This window comes from Pseudophryne corroboree, chromosome 9 (genome assembly GCF_028390025.1).
Source record: "Pseudophryne corroboree isolate aPseCor3 chromosome 9, aPseCor3.hap2, whole genome shotgun sequence".
NCBI classification, from domain to species: domain Eukaryota; kingdom Metazoa; phylum Chordata; class Amphibia; order Anura; family Myobatrachidae; genus Pseudophryne; species Pseudophryne corroboree.
Window position 1 is genome coordinate 454,871,363 of NC_086452.1, and position 16,702 is coordinate 454,888,064.

At 43.3% G+C, this 16,702-nt stretch overlaps 1 protein-coding gene across 2 annotated transcripts in view; it reads right to left on the reverse strand.

Moving 5' to 3' along the window:
* The window catches only part of CHCHD6 (coiled-coil-helix-coiled-coil-helix domain containing 6), a 507,702-nt gene that overhangs the window by 419,394 nt on the left and 71,606 nt on the right, over positions 1 to 16,702 (reverse strand). For both annotated transcript variants that reach the window (XM_063941215.1, XM_063941214.1), the window contains exons 2-4: positions 13,274 to 13,427; positions 12,764 to 12,833; positions 8,076 to 8,220 (exon numbers count right to left, since the gene is read on the reverse strand). In XM_063941215.1, the coding sequence (XP_063797285.1) occupies positions 8,076 to 8,220; positions 12,764 to 12,833; positions 13,274 to 13,427 (369 nt within the window). The remainder of the gene's footprint in view (positions 1 to 8,075; positions 8,221 to 12,763; positions 12,834 to 13,273; positions 13,428 to 16,702) is intronic.

A 16,702-nucleotide genomic window follows, 5' to 3' on the forward strand; every position in this document is an offset into this window, starting at 1 on the left:
ACGGCCAGGTAACAGGCAGAGGACGGCCAGGTAACAGGCAGAGGACGGCCAGGTAACAGGCAGAGGACGGCCAGGTAACAGGCAGAGGACGGCCAGGTAACAGGCAGAGGACGGCCAGGTAACAGGCAGAGGACGGCCAGGTAACAGGCAGAGTTCTCTGCACCAGTATCAGGCCAGAAAGGGATAAGCAGATGCAGGTCATGTAACGGGCTGTGAGCCGAATACAGAGATGGAGATAACTGCTGTCACAGCTGCAATTTCGTTCATAGCTGCTGTGCAAAAATATGCAAAATGTCGCAGCCGCCGGGATTTGTATTGAGAATCCCACTAGAGGTGTCTCAGATCGCTCCTTGTGTACAACGGACACAAATCAGCCGATAACCGTCTATCTGCGTAACCCTAGGCTCGGGCAGCAAGGCCATCGGAAGTGAAACGCTGGAGCCATTGTAACTGCGTACGTGATCGCAGCCGCAAGCTGTGACACATCGCAGAAATATCGCAACACGCCAGCGATTGAATCTCCCCCGTCCCCCATTATCGCCCACAATCGGTTTCTGACTGTCAATCAATTTGTGAATAAATCCTCTCTGTAACCGCCGTTGCAAGAGCATTGCGGCACATGCGCGGTGCAACTCCGATGCATGAGCAGTAGCAAAAAAATGACCACAGTGCACAAAATCGAAACTGCGTCCATCACCGAATCAGGCCCGAAGTTCATTACACGGGGGCCTGATTCAGAGCACTGGCAGCAGCAGGCTGAGGGTAACAGGAGCGTGGTAGAGTGGTGGCAAGAGACGCTTGGTGTGAATCTCCTTATAGAGCACTGTGCGGCGGGACTCCCTACACACCAGATTCCAGGTCTTCCTGCAGTGTCGGCGGGCCGCAGCAATAGCAGGCGATGCGGAAAGCCGAGAGAAGAGGCTCCGGATCATAAAAGGTGTAACCGCCAATGGGACGGATAGGACTGTGACTGGCACAGATGCAGCAGTACATGACATTGGCAATGCTTGGCGAGGACACGATGACGGAACTGCCGGCTGTGCACACCGGTATTAATACCCGATTCCAGAGGAATCACTGGCTTCAGGTACGGCTAGCGCCAGTGCGCACCGATAATGACGATGGGTAACAAACAAAGAATACAGACAGGTGCAAACCGTCAGCAGGGACGTGTTCACGTGCGCCTATAGTTAAATACCGTTATTTAGTCAATCTTTTTATACATCTGGATTTTATATTGCTATACTAAATATGTCCTATTACTACACTGTTTATATTACCATACAGTGGAGTTGTTGCTACAAAGTCATTTTTTATTTAATTTTCAAAGGTTTTGTATTTTTACAACATAACTGAGAGCTGTGAAGTGTGACAGAAGCGTCCCTCACCCAGGGAGAAGGCTCTGACCGCACAGGTAGTAGACGGGCACCATACTAGAACAGGGCTAACCTTCCAGTGATTATTTACCGGAGTGTTAAGAGCTTATCCCTCACTGTACAGCTGGGTATATATGTACAAGCCAGCGCAGGAGAAGTATATAGAAATCTTCTGTATAAACCCTCTCACAAAGGCTTCCTCCACAGACACTGCTGGGAGATTTGTTGGGCTTTTGCTTTTAATCTCATACCTAACACCAGTGGGGTCTCTCTCTGGCAGGATCCAGCACTATACGACCAATGAATTCCAGATAACTAGCAGGGTATATCTAATCAGTGTGTGCCTCCGGGCGGCTGTACCCCTGGGGGATATGGGACTCAGGGTCGACAGTGTCTAGGTCGACACACATTAGGTCAACAATGACTAGGTCGACGCATGAAATGTGTTGATGCGGCCATTAGGTCGACCTGAATACGGTCGACATGAAAAAAGGTCGACCCATTTCCTGTGTTGACCTAATGTGTGTCAACCAATAGGTCAACCTACAGTCAACCTACAGTCCGGATACACCCCCCTACCCCCCCCCCCCCCCCCCTCCGGGAAAAGTGGCTGGAGGCATTAGGCGGAGCGACACGGTTCTCTTTCTTCCCCACTCCAGAACCCTCCTTTAGCTCTTCTCTTCTATAAAGCAGAACGGCTTTATATGCAATCACTGATTACTGCATATGGCGTCGGGCCGCTATGTATTTTAAGCTTGACGCTAAACCAAATAAAGGTTACAGCTGGGTACATACAGTACTATAAGACCTGGGTACATACTATAAGATCTGTCACCCAATAAATCGCCATGAGGCGGATTGGAAGGATCATCGTGTAGTGTGCGCTCCCGATCCGACGTTTTCACCCATCATTCAGCTCGTCTTCCCATCACATGAGACGATGGAATGAACGGTGTGGTGCAGATTGTGCACAACCGCACGTACTGTACAGGAGAAACAATTAATTGGATACAATCCTCTGACACGATATACTGTGCCGTTGTTCGGAAGATTGCCTAGTGTGTTTTGGGATTTAGTGAAATTGGAACGACCGTCGCACCGTTGGTTACATCGTACAGTGTGTAACCAGCTGAAGAGTCAACTATTCATGGGATGTGTTGCACTCTCCCTTCTCCCGGGTAAGATATTCAATTGGAGACATGCGGTAACTCTTATTTCTGCTCACACCTTCCGGAGATGTGAGCCGTAATCAGCATTAACTGCTGCCTCGGGGCTGCTCGCGGGTTCATTGCGGGTCTGTAATAGGATAGGTCTGGGCCCTTTACCCGGGAGAAGAAACCGCACAGCACCACACGCGGCTGATTAAATCTGCCCCCAAGACTTTTCTGACCTACCTCATATGTCAAGATGTCTACAAATCACAAAGCTACATTAACAGCGACTGAAAACCGGCAAACTCAAACAATAAAAAAAAAAATTATGCAAACAGAAATACACAGAACACATCTAAAACAATGACACCAGATTAAAGACTTTACACAAAAGGAAAAGAGGACGAAACAATACAACTGATTCAATACAAACAACCGTACAGTTTATCTAGAGGGACCCAGCTCCCTGGAATCAGCATAAAGCAATCTATAACTTGTCCGAGTCATGCTGGACTAAATAACCTTAAATCTGCTGCTCGTATAATTGTGCAAACAAAGAAAACAGCCAATCGCGGTCTAATAGTCGTGTTTGCACCTGCTCTTTGCACAGTTACCATGTTGCTGATAAAGCGCCGATTTCCAGAGCTTCATACTGGTCTCAGTCTATGCAGATATTTATTATTTCCATACAAAAGGCAGTCTGAAGAAAGGATTGATCGTGCGGGAATTCAGTTTGTCACCACTCGGACGTGTTTGTCTTCATAATAAATCCAAGGCGGAGGGCAGTGATTGAGAGCCCCAATCAGCGCCAGGCCGGAGGCTAGAGCCTGCATGCTAATATCCCACAGGGCCTGGAGGCTGATGCTATTACACAGTCTGAATAGAACCAAGGTGCTTGCCCCAATCATCACTGAACACTTTCTACAATATGTATGTTCTTTGGAGCAGGAAAAAGACATTGGCCGACGACCAGACAGAAAGAAGATGGCTATTTGTCACTGAAAATTTTAAATTGAATAGCTTAAGTTTAAATAGCGTATGTGACCATTAAGGTTTATCCTCCTTTAAATGGACGGGAAAAAAATGATAAAAGTCGATGAGGTTATGCAGCCATAAAATGGGGATAAATGACTGTCAACATTGGGAGAGCAAAGGACAGACGTCACCAATGGGAAGCAACGATCATTAACATATCTGCGCTTTTTAAGATGCTAATTGTTCCGCAGCAACACAGAGTAGTGATGTCACAGTGGTGTAGGAAGACTGTGATGTCAGACGTTCTGCTGGATAAAATAAACTTCACAAATTCAAAATTTGGAAAAGTCTACAGCAGCGGTTCACAAACTTTTTGGGAAGCACAGCACCCTAGATCGTCAGAATATTTTTCACAACATCTCTAGGCCAAAAGTTTCTTTTTTTTTTTTTTTAATAAACTTTTTTTATTGAGACATCACATTACAAAATAAAATGTACAGAAACTGTAAAATACAGTAATGCAAAGTGATTGTAGCTAGGGGTTGTACAGCAAATTCACATACGTCAAACAACAAAGACTTTTGCATTATTAGTGAGTAATCTTTTAGTACATTGACAGTGTCATACATCGTATGCGTAACCGTAAGGGGAGCCGCCATAACCGTCCATTCTTAAACCAAAGATATAGGTTGGTCTTGTGCAGCCAATCTAGTCAAGTACCACGTAGTGTTCTTGAGGCTGTTATGAATGTGTAACCCCGTAGTGAGGGGCAAATTGGAGATATAGGATTCCCAGAGATTAAAGAAACGGTCTACTTGTTTACCTCTATCAACAATAGCCTCCACCCAGTCCATCCTGAATATAGGGTGTAGTTTACTCAAAAATAATGGAATCTGTGGTGGCGTACTATCCAACCACCCCTGTAGAATCGTTTTTTTCCCCAGCCGCACTAAGGGCTATCAGTAGTTTTTTACATTCCGATGGCATGCGGAGAGTGGGATCAGTGATACCCAAAACTGCCCATTCGGGAGTAAAGGGCACATAGGTTATTAAATTAGCCTCCGCATATCTCCTAATGAGATGACAAAAACATTGTACAATTGGACATGCCCACAAACAATGATATGTGTCAGCCTCACTTTGATGGCATCTTGGGCAAGAGTGTGTTTCCGACGTTCCCATATGGTAGCGACGTAGCGGGGATAGATAAGTGTTATGGTACACATTAAGAAATAATTCAGTGTACATGCTTGCTGGGAGGACCTTTCGGGAGTATAGTAGTGCTTTTTCCATTGTTGGTATGGTCAGTCCAGGAAAGTGAGCCAACCATTTGGACATGCCACCTGTCACAGTAGCATGGTCTAATATTATCCTCAAAAAAGTATAATGTATGGAAATGGCCTTGTGACTCGATACAGGGTGCATTAAGAGGCTGTCTAGGGGGATAGTCCAGTCCCCCTCCGCAAAATGTGTAAGAACATGCCTAACGTAAAATTGTGTTTGCAAAAATGGAAGGGGAGATGAAATGACTACAGCATGTGGCCAAAAGTTTCTTATTAATTCAGAAAAAATCAGAAATTGAGTAAAGGTTTTTTTTAGGATCAGTTATGTGGCGAGGAAAAGGATTCGCTTCTGCTTGTCCATATATGTTAAGATTGGCAGCCACAACGACTGCTTTTGCCTATCAGAAAGACCATTAATGATTTGAATTGGTCCTGGACCACCAACCCTGGGTACCCCTGCCAGTGCCCAGTTTGGGAACTACTGGTCTACACTCTACAGGTGTCAGTGTTACAACCTGGTGGCTAAATTAAGTTACTGTACCCAGTGTAAACATACAAAGAATTATAACTGTGTCATCTTTCAAAGTTAAAATATATGTACAGTATATCATAGGCAAAGCAGTTCAAGTTATGGCCACAATAGCAGTGGCATATAATACGATTTTACTATAGACGCGGTTATGTTGTATAAGAGATGTACATGCCTATTAGAAGCAGCTTCTCGTACCATGTCTGATGTTGTGTGTGGTTCTGAGCACAAAATCAGTGCATCAGACCAGAGAGCAGCTGCCAGCAAAAAGAGACAGGCATCATAACCTGAGGCGGGAGGTGTTCCTAGAAATTTCAGTGCTGTCTCGCACTGGTTCTTTTATGTATATATATTTATTCTAGGATGTTTAACCTTTTCAAATCAGACAGGCTGGTCCTACTGCCGCATCTAATGGCTCATTGTAATTGCTTATCCTGTATATGTCTAAAGCAGGCTTTTTCAACCAGTGTGCCGTGGCACACTAGTGTGCCGCAACCAGTTGCAAGGTGTGCCGCGGAGCCAGAGCAGCTTCCTGCACCTTCAGAGTGAACTGTTGGCCCAGGCTCTTCTTAGAGGATCAGTCGTGCTCCGGCCGTGATGTATGCTTTGAAGACGTGGCGGTGTGATATCATAGGTCACGGCCGCCGCTTCTCACCACCCAGGCAGCCCACACGCCTGCACACACATCTTCCAGTTCCCGCCTGCATCCACAGCTTTCCTTGCCCACCCACATCCACACCTGCCCGACCGCCCGCTGCTCAGTATTCGCAGCACTCCACTATGAACAACCCCCGCCACTGAGAGACAGGGAGGAGGACAGCTGACCGGTAGGGGCTAATATTTATTTTATTTCTCCTGTGGGGAGCAATAGGATTTATGGCTTTATGGGGGGGAACAATCTGAATAATTCATATGGAGAACAATAGGATTTATGTGAGGAGAAATATGATTGATTTATGTGGGGAGCAACAGGATTTATGTGGGGAGAAATGTGATTGATTTATGTGTGAGCAACATTATTTATGTGGGGAGCAATGTGTGTTTTTTTCTGTGTAGGCCAATGTATGTGTGGATTTTTTTTTTTACTGTGAGGGCCAATGTGTGTTTTTTTGGGGTTTTTTCGGTGGGGAACTGATGGTGTGCCTTGGCAATTTTGAAATATTGTTCGGTGTGCCGCGAGTAAAAAAAGGTTGAAAATCACTGGTCTAAACTATAACATGCACTTTGTATGAGACAGACTATAACTTGCTAAATTCTAATTATGCCCTCTTCCCGGACTGGCCACACTTCCTCTAAAATCACACATATGGAAAAACCCCTCTAGAAATCCTGCATTTGCCCCAATATATTATATATATTTGACTCAAATTTCTGCAAAAAGATTGCCATTGCTCAAAAGATACTCAATGCTATTCTTCTCCAGATGGCAAATAGCAGGGGGTCGTAATAGGGGGGGATGTAATCCAAAAACAAAATGGTGTATTTTTCTAAAATAAATATTGTACCTGTGTTTTAAAAGATGTTCTGATGTAGATTTAATGCCACTCAGCTTATCTTAGATTGTAATGGTATATAACATGTATATTAAAAAGGACCAATAACAGTGCAAACCCATTTCATCAACGTTATTAAACATAAGTCAGAAATTGTACATCAGCCGCAAAAGTCAAGGGCTATAAATCTTAAATATCAATTTCCTTATATAAAAGTGCTACAAATAGACAGTAAAGTCAAGAGCAGCTTATAAGTGAAAGCGAAACGAGAATCGCTGAGACTATGGTGGTCATTCCGAGTTGATCGCTAGCTGCATTCGTTCGCTGTGCAGCGATCAGGCAAAAAAATGGCACTTCTGCGCATGTGTATACGGCGCAATGCGCACGCGCAAAGTAATATTACAACGAACTATGTAGTTTCACATAGGGTCTAGCGAAGCTTTTCAGTCGCACTGCTGGCCGCAGAGTGATTGACATGAAGAGGGAGTTTCTGAGTGTCAACTGGCCGTTTTCAGGGAGTGTTCGAAAAAACGCAGGCGTGCCTGGAAAAACGCAGGCGTGGCTGGGCGAACGCAGGGCGTGTCTGTGACGTCAAAACAGGAACTGAACAGTCTGAAGTGATCGCAAGCGCTGAGTAGGTTTTGAGCTACTCTAAAACTGCACAAAAAAATGATGCTGCCGCTCTGCGATCCTTTCGTTCGCACTTCTGCTAAGCTAAAATACACTCTCAGTGGGAGGCGGCATAGCGTTTGCACGGCTGCTAAAAACTGCTAGCGAGCGATCAACTCGGAATGACCACCTATAAACAGAATACAGGACTTTACTATGCAAACATTGGCCCTGCATATTATCATAAGGACCCCCACACACCCAGCCGCATGGGTTGTTCCAAAAAGGCGGCCCACCACACTGCCCGCAGGGGACACATTTTGTGGCTGATCCCAGTTGCAGGAGATCACTTTGCTAGGAACCAGTGACATCACTGGGGCACGGTGACTAACATTCATCTCATTATCATTTATGAAGTGCTGGTTCTTAGTAAATGGACAGGCTGCATTGCCCTGAATACTGCTTCAGCCCACAAAATGTCACCAGAGTGCGTACTCGACAGTCCCCACTTACAGAACAGAAGGAGATTTTCAAATCCCTGTTTTCTTCAGGTTTCTACAGTCATAAATACTGTGAATCTCCAAGTAGTGCAATTGCGTACAGATGCGGGGCAGCATGGGTAACAAATGTACTGCTCATCTCTCTCGCCTTACACTCACCAACTGTTCTGCTTTCCTGCGCTCTTGGCTGGTGTAGTTCTTCTCACGCAGGATAGCCGAGCTGTACTTATCCTGCGCTGCCTCCCGCTCTTTCCAGGCGATACGGGCCAGTTCTTCCTGGATAATGGCCTGTTCTCGCTCATACCTGCAGAAACACAGGGCAAAGTCATTCCCACCACCACAGAGGCTTCATCTGAAAACATCGGAAACAAATGATGCGTGGTGACCTTGAATGCGTCATAAGGGCAATGGCATATCAGTGTTATTCATACTGCCTTTCATCCGATACAGAACCACCAAGTCTCATTCTGCACAGGCCCTGCATCACTATCACCAGCCGTCTTCCTCTTATTTGCTGGTGCTACGGAGAAGTGTTCCCCCCACCACTCACCCACCCTAGAGCTGCCTGAACATCTGATCTTTTCTGAAGGATGATGTGGAGGGAACCTAGTTGTGGGGTCATTCCGTGTCAAAATGTCACTATGACAACCACCGATTTTCAGGATACTTTGTACACTTGATACTACCACAAAGCTAAACCCACGTACATTTTTTCTTCTCTAGGCCTCATAGTTTATGAGATATCAGGGGTCAAATTTTTTAAAAATTGCTGGGAAATGCCGCTCGTAATGCTCCGTTTTTATGTGAGGTGTAGGTGGGGGAAAAAAAATTATCAGCGCCTAATCCATGTATCTTTTTGAAATTTTGACCATTTGTCAATCAAAGTAGAGATTTAAAAAACATTTAAAAAAATATTTAGCTATCTTGCCCGACTCCGAGAGTCATTATATATTCCTATACTTCAAACGTAATTATTTTTTTGGTGCAAAAAATAAAAGTGGGTTCACGAAGCATTATCAACCTAAGGCAGATGAGTTATCGTGTCCCTTTTTTGTTTGAATTGAACCGTAAAGTATACTTTAATAGGCTAGAAAAGAAAAATAATGGAATTTTGATTGTTTGTATGACTTTTTTAATGTTTCATTAAAATTCTCTCTTTATAAATGAAAATTACCATTAGGTATAATTTTGCCCGCCAGGGGAGTATTTTAATTTGTATATTTCTATATATATATATATATATATATATATATATATATATATATATATATATATATATATGGGCATATTTCTTATTACACAGAGGGGGGGGGTTTCAATTAACCACGATAACCCATTTTTTTTATCGAAAAACTACATTTTACTGCAAATAGCAAAAAAAAAAAAACCTATTCAATTAGCTGCAATAATTTATCGGCGATAATTTTACCACAAATTTCACTTCACAAACTCAAAGTTTGGGAAAAGCCCTATTTTAATGTCGGGATTTGGTTCAGAACTCCAGGCATCCCCCCATGACTAATTAGGCACTATGAAGTTTTTAATTATTTTTAATTGGCCAATAATGACGTCATTTTTGGGGTGAAAAAGTGAAAAAGCAATGAAATTTTGGGTACAAGGTATGGGACAGGTATATTGGGATACTTTATCAGTGGGACAAGTGTTCTTAGACTTGCAGATGGGAGTAGTGTGATCCTTACACTTTTTTTATTATTATTTTTTTTTAAGTGTCCTAAAATGACCCAAATATATACTTATACCAATTTTTATGTAATCCGAATTCAATGAGAGCACTTATTGTGTTGGGGAAAAAAAATAGGTTTTATAATTTTTTCCCCCATTTAAAAAAATGCATATGACAGCCATTTGACTCAATTTAAGTACCCCAGACCCATTTAATATGACCTCTAATACACTTCCATACTGTTATACTATTTTAGTTTTGCATTTTCGGGGTATAGGCTGATTTCCCCATTTTCACCTACACTTTTCACGTCAAGAATTTTCGCGCGAATCCTGTTTTTGCGATTTTGGAATTGAATAGACAAAACTGGTAGCACACATACCCGCGAAAAACTGTTTTGTTTAGTGCTCAATTAGTGTGAAAAATAATTGCACAAAAAATTGTTGTGGTTTGCGGCTAATTGAATACCTCCATAATCTTGGATAATTCTTGGATAATTCATACTAAATTTCCTGAAATCACCTGAAAAGTGTAGGTAAAAATGGGGAAATCAACCTGTACCCCTGGAAAATGTTAACTAACATAGAATAACAGTATCGAAGTGTGCTAGAGGTCATATTAAATAGATTTGAGGAACTAAGATTAAAGTCGAATGGAAAAGAAAAAAATGATAAAAGCAATTTCTTTTCAGCAAAAGAAGTGCTCCCATTACATTTGGGGTACATAAAAATGGGTATAAGTGTATATTTGGGTCATTTTAGGGGACTTAAAAAAAAAAAGTGGAAAAAGACAGACTACTCCTACCTGTAAGCCTAAAAACACCTGTCCCACTCATAAAGCACCAAAAGATACCTGTCTCATACCTTGAACCCAAAATTCTATCACTCTGCACTATTTCACCCCAAAAATGACATCATTATTGGCAATTAAAAATAATTAAAATCTTCAAAATGCCTAATTAGTCAGTATGGGGGGGTTCTGCACCGAACCCTTAAATTCTTACCTTAAAACAGGGATTTTCCCCACCTTTGGGGGTAATTCAGACCTGATCGCTCGCTAGCGTTTTTTGCAGCGCTGCGATCAGGTCAGAACTGCGATCAGGTGCGTCGCACAAATACAAAGCGGATCGCCGCGCAGCGATGGGTTTGTGCGAAGTATCCATTCGCACAGGCGAACGCAAGGAGATTGACAGGAAGAAGTCGTTTGTGGGTGGCAACTGACCGTTTTCAGGGAGTGTCTGGAAAAACGCAGGCGTTCCTAATCATTTACAGGGCGGGTGTCTGACGTTAATTCCGGCCCCGGACAGGCTGAAGTGATCGCAGCGGCTGAGTAAGTCCTGGGCTGCGCAGAGACTGCATAAGACCTGTTTGTACAGCTCTGCTACACATGCGTTCGCACACTTGCAAAACGAAAATACACTCCCCTATGGGCGGCGACTATCTGTTCGCAGCAGTGCATAAAAAACCCTAGCGAGCAATCAGGTCTGAAATAGGCATTTTGTGCGGTATTCTATAGGTTGCCCCCGATGACGGCACTTATTGGGGGTTATGCTTCAGGTGCCCCAGGCACATAATCCGCGATAAGGGGCTGCCTGAGCCGCAAAAACACATGGGATCGAGGACTTATGCCATGTGTTTTCGTGTGATCGCGGGTCCTAATTGGATACTGTGATAATGGCCAGCGGTCATACATCGCGATATCTGGCTGTTTTGATTGTCCGAAGCTGCATCGGGGCTAATAGGAGACCGCCCTTTGCATCTGCTCAGAGTAGGTGAAGCGAAATATGCGTTAAAATTATCGGCGATAAATTATTGCGGCTAATTGAATAGGGGTTTTTCACGATTTGCAGCAAAATCACAGTTTTTCGTGCAAAAACGGGTTATCATGGCTAACTGAATACCCCCTACAGTATGTGTAATCAGAAATATATATATATATATATATATACACACACATATACAGGTTAAAATAGTCCCCTGGTGGGCAAGATTATACTGAATGGTAATTTTCAACAAAGAAGCAACAGGAGTGGCATTTCCAAGCAAATTTTTGATACTTTGACCCCCTATATCTAGAAAACAATGAGGTTTACAGAAGAAACATTTTACATGGGTTTGTAGCTATGTGGTGGTATCAAGTGTACAAAGCATAATGAAAATCTGAGTCTGTGGGTGTCATGGCCTGGGTGAACGGACATGGAATAAATCCCTGGATAAAAATACCTACCAGCTATTATTCACTATGGCAGGTGCTTTATAATGCAAGTACAACTGAGGATGCTTACCTCTGATGAAATCCCATTAACGCGATGAAACGCATCAGTGATGAACCAACTCTGACTAAGGACTACTATACCATTTGCCTACCCTAACGAATCAACTTTACAGTGGCGTTTAGGAGACTACATGGAGATGTGATTTTATTACTAATAAAGACTAAAGAGAACACTATGGTAATACGTATTCTCCACTAATTATATTGGGACATTAATCTTCAACAAACGGATAAGCGCTTGTGGTTCTATCTACCGATTCTTCATATAATGCCTCCTATTATTCCATTTCACGTCGGTGGCTGTTTCTATCTTGTATGGCAGTGAGAACAATATGAAATAGTGAATCAGAGAGCCTGTGATCACTTTACCATCTACAGAGAATTTGTTTCTAAGGGGGTTATTTATGATGTGCTGGGTTCTTGCTAATGTGCTTCTGAGAGGTCACTACTATCCATGTGTCAGCTGCTATCTGGAGTCTGGTTTTTAACTACTGCTTGCCCATCAGCGCCATGATGGCGGCTTCTATTGGTTATTTCTCACTGTGCAATGAGGAACTTCTTCTGGGAGTAGAGAACTTTTTATGGGGGGTTCTTGAGCAAAAATATGTATGCGCGCCCAAATCTTTACCAGAAAAATGTGAAAGGTGCGGGTTTAATAAGTTCCAGCGCAAAACTATTCTGGTAAGCTGACAACCAACATTACGCGAAGGAGCCCAACCCTACTGCTGAGCAGAGTCAGACAACAGGTAAGGAGGGAGGACTGTCCAAACCCTCTGAAGACTCCATGTAATAAACCAGGATTTATGTATGAAGTTTACAGAATTCTTATTACACTTAGACCTAACCACACAAATAGTCCTGTTCTGATAGGCCAAGAGCTGCCCCTTACCTCCTGTACAGGTCTTCCTCTGCATACGTGGACTGTCGTTTGCTACCTCCTGCAGCTGGACTCGGAATACCTGCAGAGACGGTAACCCATTACTCCATGTTCCACATAGGCTAAACCAAGGTTTCCCAAACTCATCAGTCCTCAAGGCACCCTAACCGTCCAGGGTTCAAGGATATCCAAGCTTGTGCACAGATGGTATACTATACAGATGGAGCCATGGTCATCTAGGCTTCTCTGCTGCACCTAGGTGCACCAAGGTTAATTAGCATAAGCCTTTCATCTATTGTTCTCAGCTGCAATACAATACAGAGAGAATAATACAGTAGGGGATTAAGTCATTACAGCAGGGGATTAAGTCCGATTGCCCTGACTCAATTAATCCTATTAAAAGGCATAGATGAGGATGGATAGCCTTAAAATGAAGACTGTTAGGCTGCCTTGAGGACTGTGGTTGGGAAATAATGGGCTAAAATAAACTAAAATAAAATATAATATTTGAAGTAAACGTACCTTGGCCTTTGGCCTTCACTTCTGCTGTACTGGGTGCAGTCTCGCCCCTGGTGAAAGACTCTGGATACGGCGGAGATTCTGACTTGGGAGATGTGTTCTGCTCCCTCCTTTTCGTCGAAGACTCTTTCATCCGGTTGACAACATCGTCAGAAAGCTGCAGGCAAGACAAATAGATATATAAACCTTCCACGTGTATTCAACATCTTTAGGACTGAAGAATGTTTTAATGCAGGAAGAACACTGGAGCAAATAGTGATAAAGCACCCTGGGAAACATCGGAATTAAAGAGGGAAGAAAATAAATAATAAATAGACAGCTGAGGGTCAACGGTTTAGGTAGCGCTGTATATCTCAGCTAGGTGCGACAGCTAAGTGTATGTTTGTGTAGTTGTTCTCCCTCTTGCGATCATTCATCGTACTTACTGTCATTCCTAGCGTTGGAAATAGTATTATGACATAGAGAGGTAATTAATGGATGAGCACGGGACACTATGGGGGTCATTCCGAGTTGATCGCTCGCTAGCTGTTTTTAGCAGCCGTGCAAACGCTATGCCGCCTCCCACTGGGAGTGTATTTTAGCTTAGCAGAAGTGCGCACGAAAGGATCGCAGAGCGGCTACAAAAAAAAAATTGGGCAGTTTCAGAGTAGCTCCAAACCTACTCAGCGCTTGCGATCACTTCAGACTGTTCAGTTCCAGATCCGACGTCACAAAAACGCCCTGCGTTCGGCCAGCCACGCCTGCGTTTTTCCTGGCACGCCTGCGTTTTTTGGAAGACTCCCTGAAAACGGTCAGTTGACACCCAGAAACGCCCCTTTCCTGTCAATCACTCTGCGGCTGCCATTGCGACTGAAAAGCGTCGCTAGACCTTGTGTAAAAATACATTGCCCGTTGTGAAAGTACGTTGCGCGTGTGCATTGCGCCGCATGCGCAGAAGTGCCACTTTTTCACTTAATCGCTGCGCTGCGAACATTTTTCACTAGTGATCAACTCGGAATGACCCCCTATGGTAGGAAGACTAGTGTCAGAGAGAGAGTGCATGCAATGGTGTGCCCGGGGGGTGTGGATCGTTGGGTGGACAGTCATTAGGCCGACCACTAATTGTCGACAGTGACTAGGTTGTCACCTGAAATAGGTTGACACGGTCATTAGGGCGACATGGAAAAGGGTCGACATGCGTTTTTAAAAATAAATTGGTGTCATTTTCTTCATAAAGTGACCGGGAACCCCAATTAGTGCACCGTGTCTGTGGGTTATCATCAAGCTCTGAAATAATATCCATACATTTATAACTTACTTGCAAGTTATGTACTTATCTTTCCAATGCTATCTATAGAACAGTAAAAAATCTCATTTATAAGAGTGCAGTCTGGAGGGAAAACAGCCGGGGGGGAAAACAAATTAGTACAATGGAAAGCTACAGAATAAAAGCGGAACTGCAACCGAGGCGAAAGCAAAACTTCACATGGAATTAACGGGGTCTACTCATGAAGCAGTGAAAAGAGTGGAGAAGTGAGCCAGTGGAGAAGTTGCCCATGGCAACCAATCAGCTGCTCCGTACAATTGTATAGTATGCAAATTATACATGTTACTTCAATGCTGATTGGTTGCCATGGGCAACATCTCCACTGGCTCACTTCTCCGCACTTTTCACTGCTTCATGAATAGAACCTTAACGGTTTCATTAAAACAAAGCTCGCTCCATTAAAACTAATTAACGTCTCACTAACGAGGCACCAGTTTTTAGCCTACTTGTGACTGGGTGAGATACAATCTCTCGTCACAGACAGACAAATAAGCCTGATTACGAGGTGGAGGCGTCTGCGGATTTTGGCGACCGTGGCCCTGCCACTTTATGCTGTTACCACTACAAAGCCCTTCTCTTGTGTACATCTGTGTGCACCTGTAGATGCTGTAATATCACCTGGTGCGTCTTCAGCCACCATAGGCCGCACCAACGGAATATGCGTCAGTCCTAATGAAGGTGCAGATATATTGTCTAAGCAGTTGCAGCTCCATAGGGCAATCTTCAAATAAGGGAGCCGCGCCTACTGCCAGCGAGTACTGGACGGCAATATTTAGGGTGGCTGTTGGTCTGGCGCCACTATTTGGAATGTAGATTGCACTGTAGCCCTGCCTCTGGAACCACCACTGCTTCTAAGTATTGCCCCCAAAGCCTGTGCATGTGAACACTTCGGTAACACGCCAGAGACACTTCCATAACACGCCAATGAAACAGACTTTGTGCGTAGGAGTTTTTAAGGATTTCTGAGCACGTGCAGTAGCCAATTATCACTCAACTCTGAGAATGTCGGCATTGCCTGCAGCTGTGAATCAGGCCCAATATGTATTTTGAATTAAATGCAATGTGCTATCCCAGTGAAAACGAAGAGGGTTTATAGAAAGGTGTTGGCTGCACTTCCCTACAGTGCATAGCATTCCCTAAATAATAAAACTAAAATGGTACAGCTAAAATAAAAAAAGCACTATAATAAAAAACACAATTTTTGTATAATAAATAAATAAATGTTATAGCAAAAATAGATAGAAGTATTAAATAACGAAACATTTTCTTTTTGCTGTAATACACAATATGACCACTAGATGGTGGTAGGATCAATTGTTCACACATACATTAGGAGCAAAAATGCATAGTTTATTTACTATTAAAGACGATCATAAGATACATCTTTCCACAAACCTGACAGCCTGTGATGTATTAAGTCCATTGCGGTGCAATTATTATTAACATTTAATTGGTTTCCTGGAGTAGATAAAAGGTGCATTTAACTGAACTGAACTCACCTGGCTTTAAATATACGCATTGAGCAAAGGGATCTAGACTGCCAGTAATTACTGATGGTCATCTACATTACAAATGCTTGAAGCCATTTAAAAATGGTTCCAAGACCAGTTTGTCAAAGCTCAAATATTGGCATTTTATATGCCCAAACTTTAGATCATTACGCTGTCATGTCACGTGTGACATTAACACAGCAAGCAGTATAGGCCACGTTCAGTGTGATAGCTGCATAGTATAATATTTTACACTGTATTCCATCTGCATGTAAAACGCCTAAGTGTTTGACGAACTGATTTTTAACAAATAATAAAAATGCTTTGATAGGCGGCCATCTGACCTGGACCAGGTAACATTTTACACTTTATGCCGAAATTGCAAGAAAGATGAACTTCAAACCCACATAATAATTACATGCACCCATACAGTTTAGAAGGGATACCCCTATATAATGTGTACACAAGGAGATAGAAAAAATAAGAATTTACTCACCAGTAATTCTATTTCTCGTAGTCCGTAGTGGATGCTGGGAACTCCGTAAGGACCATGGGGAACAGCGGGCTCCGAAGGAGGCTGGGCACTCTAGAAAGATTTATGACTACCTGGTGTGCACTGGCTCCTCCCACTATGAC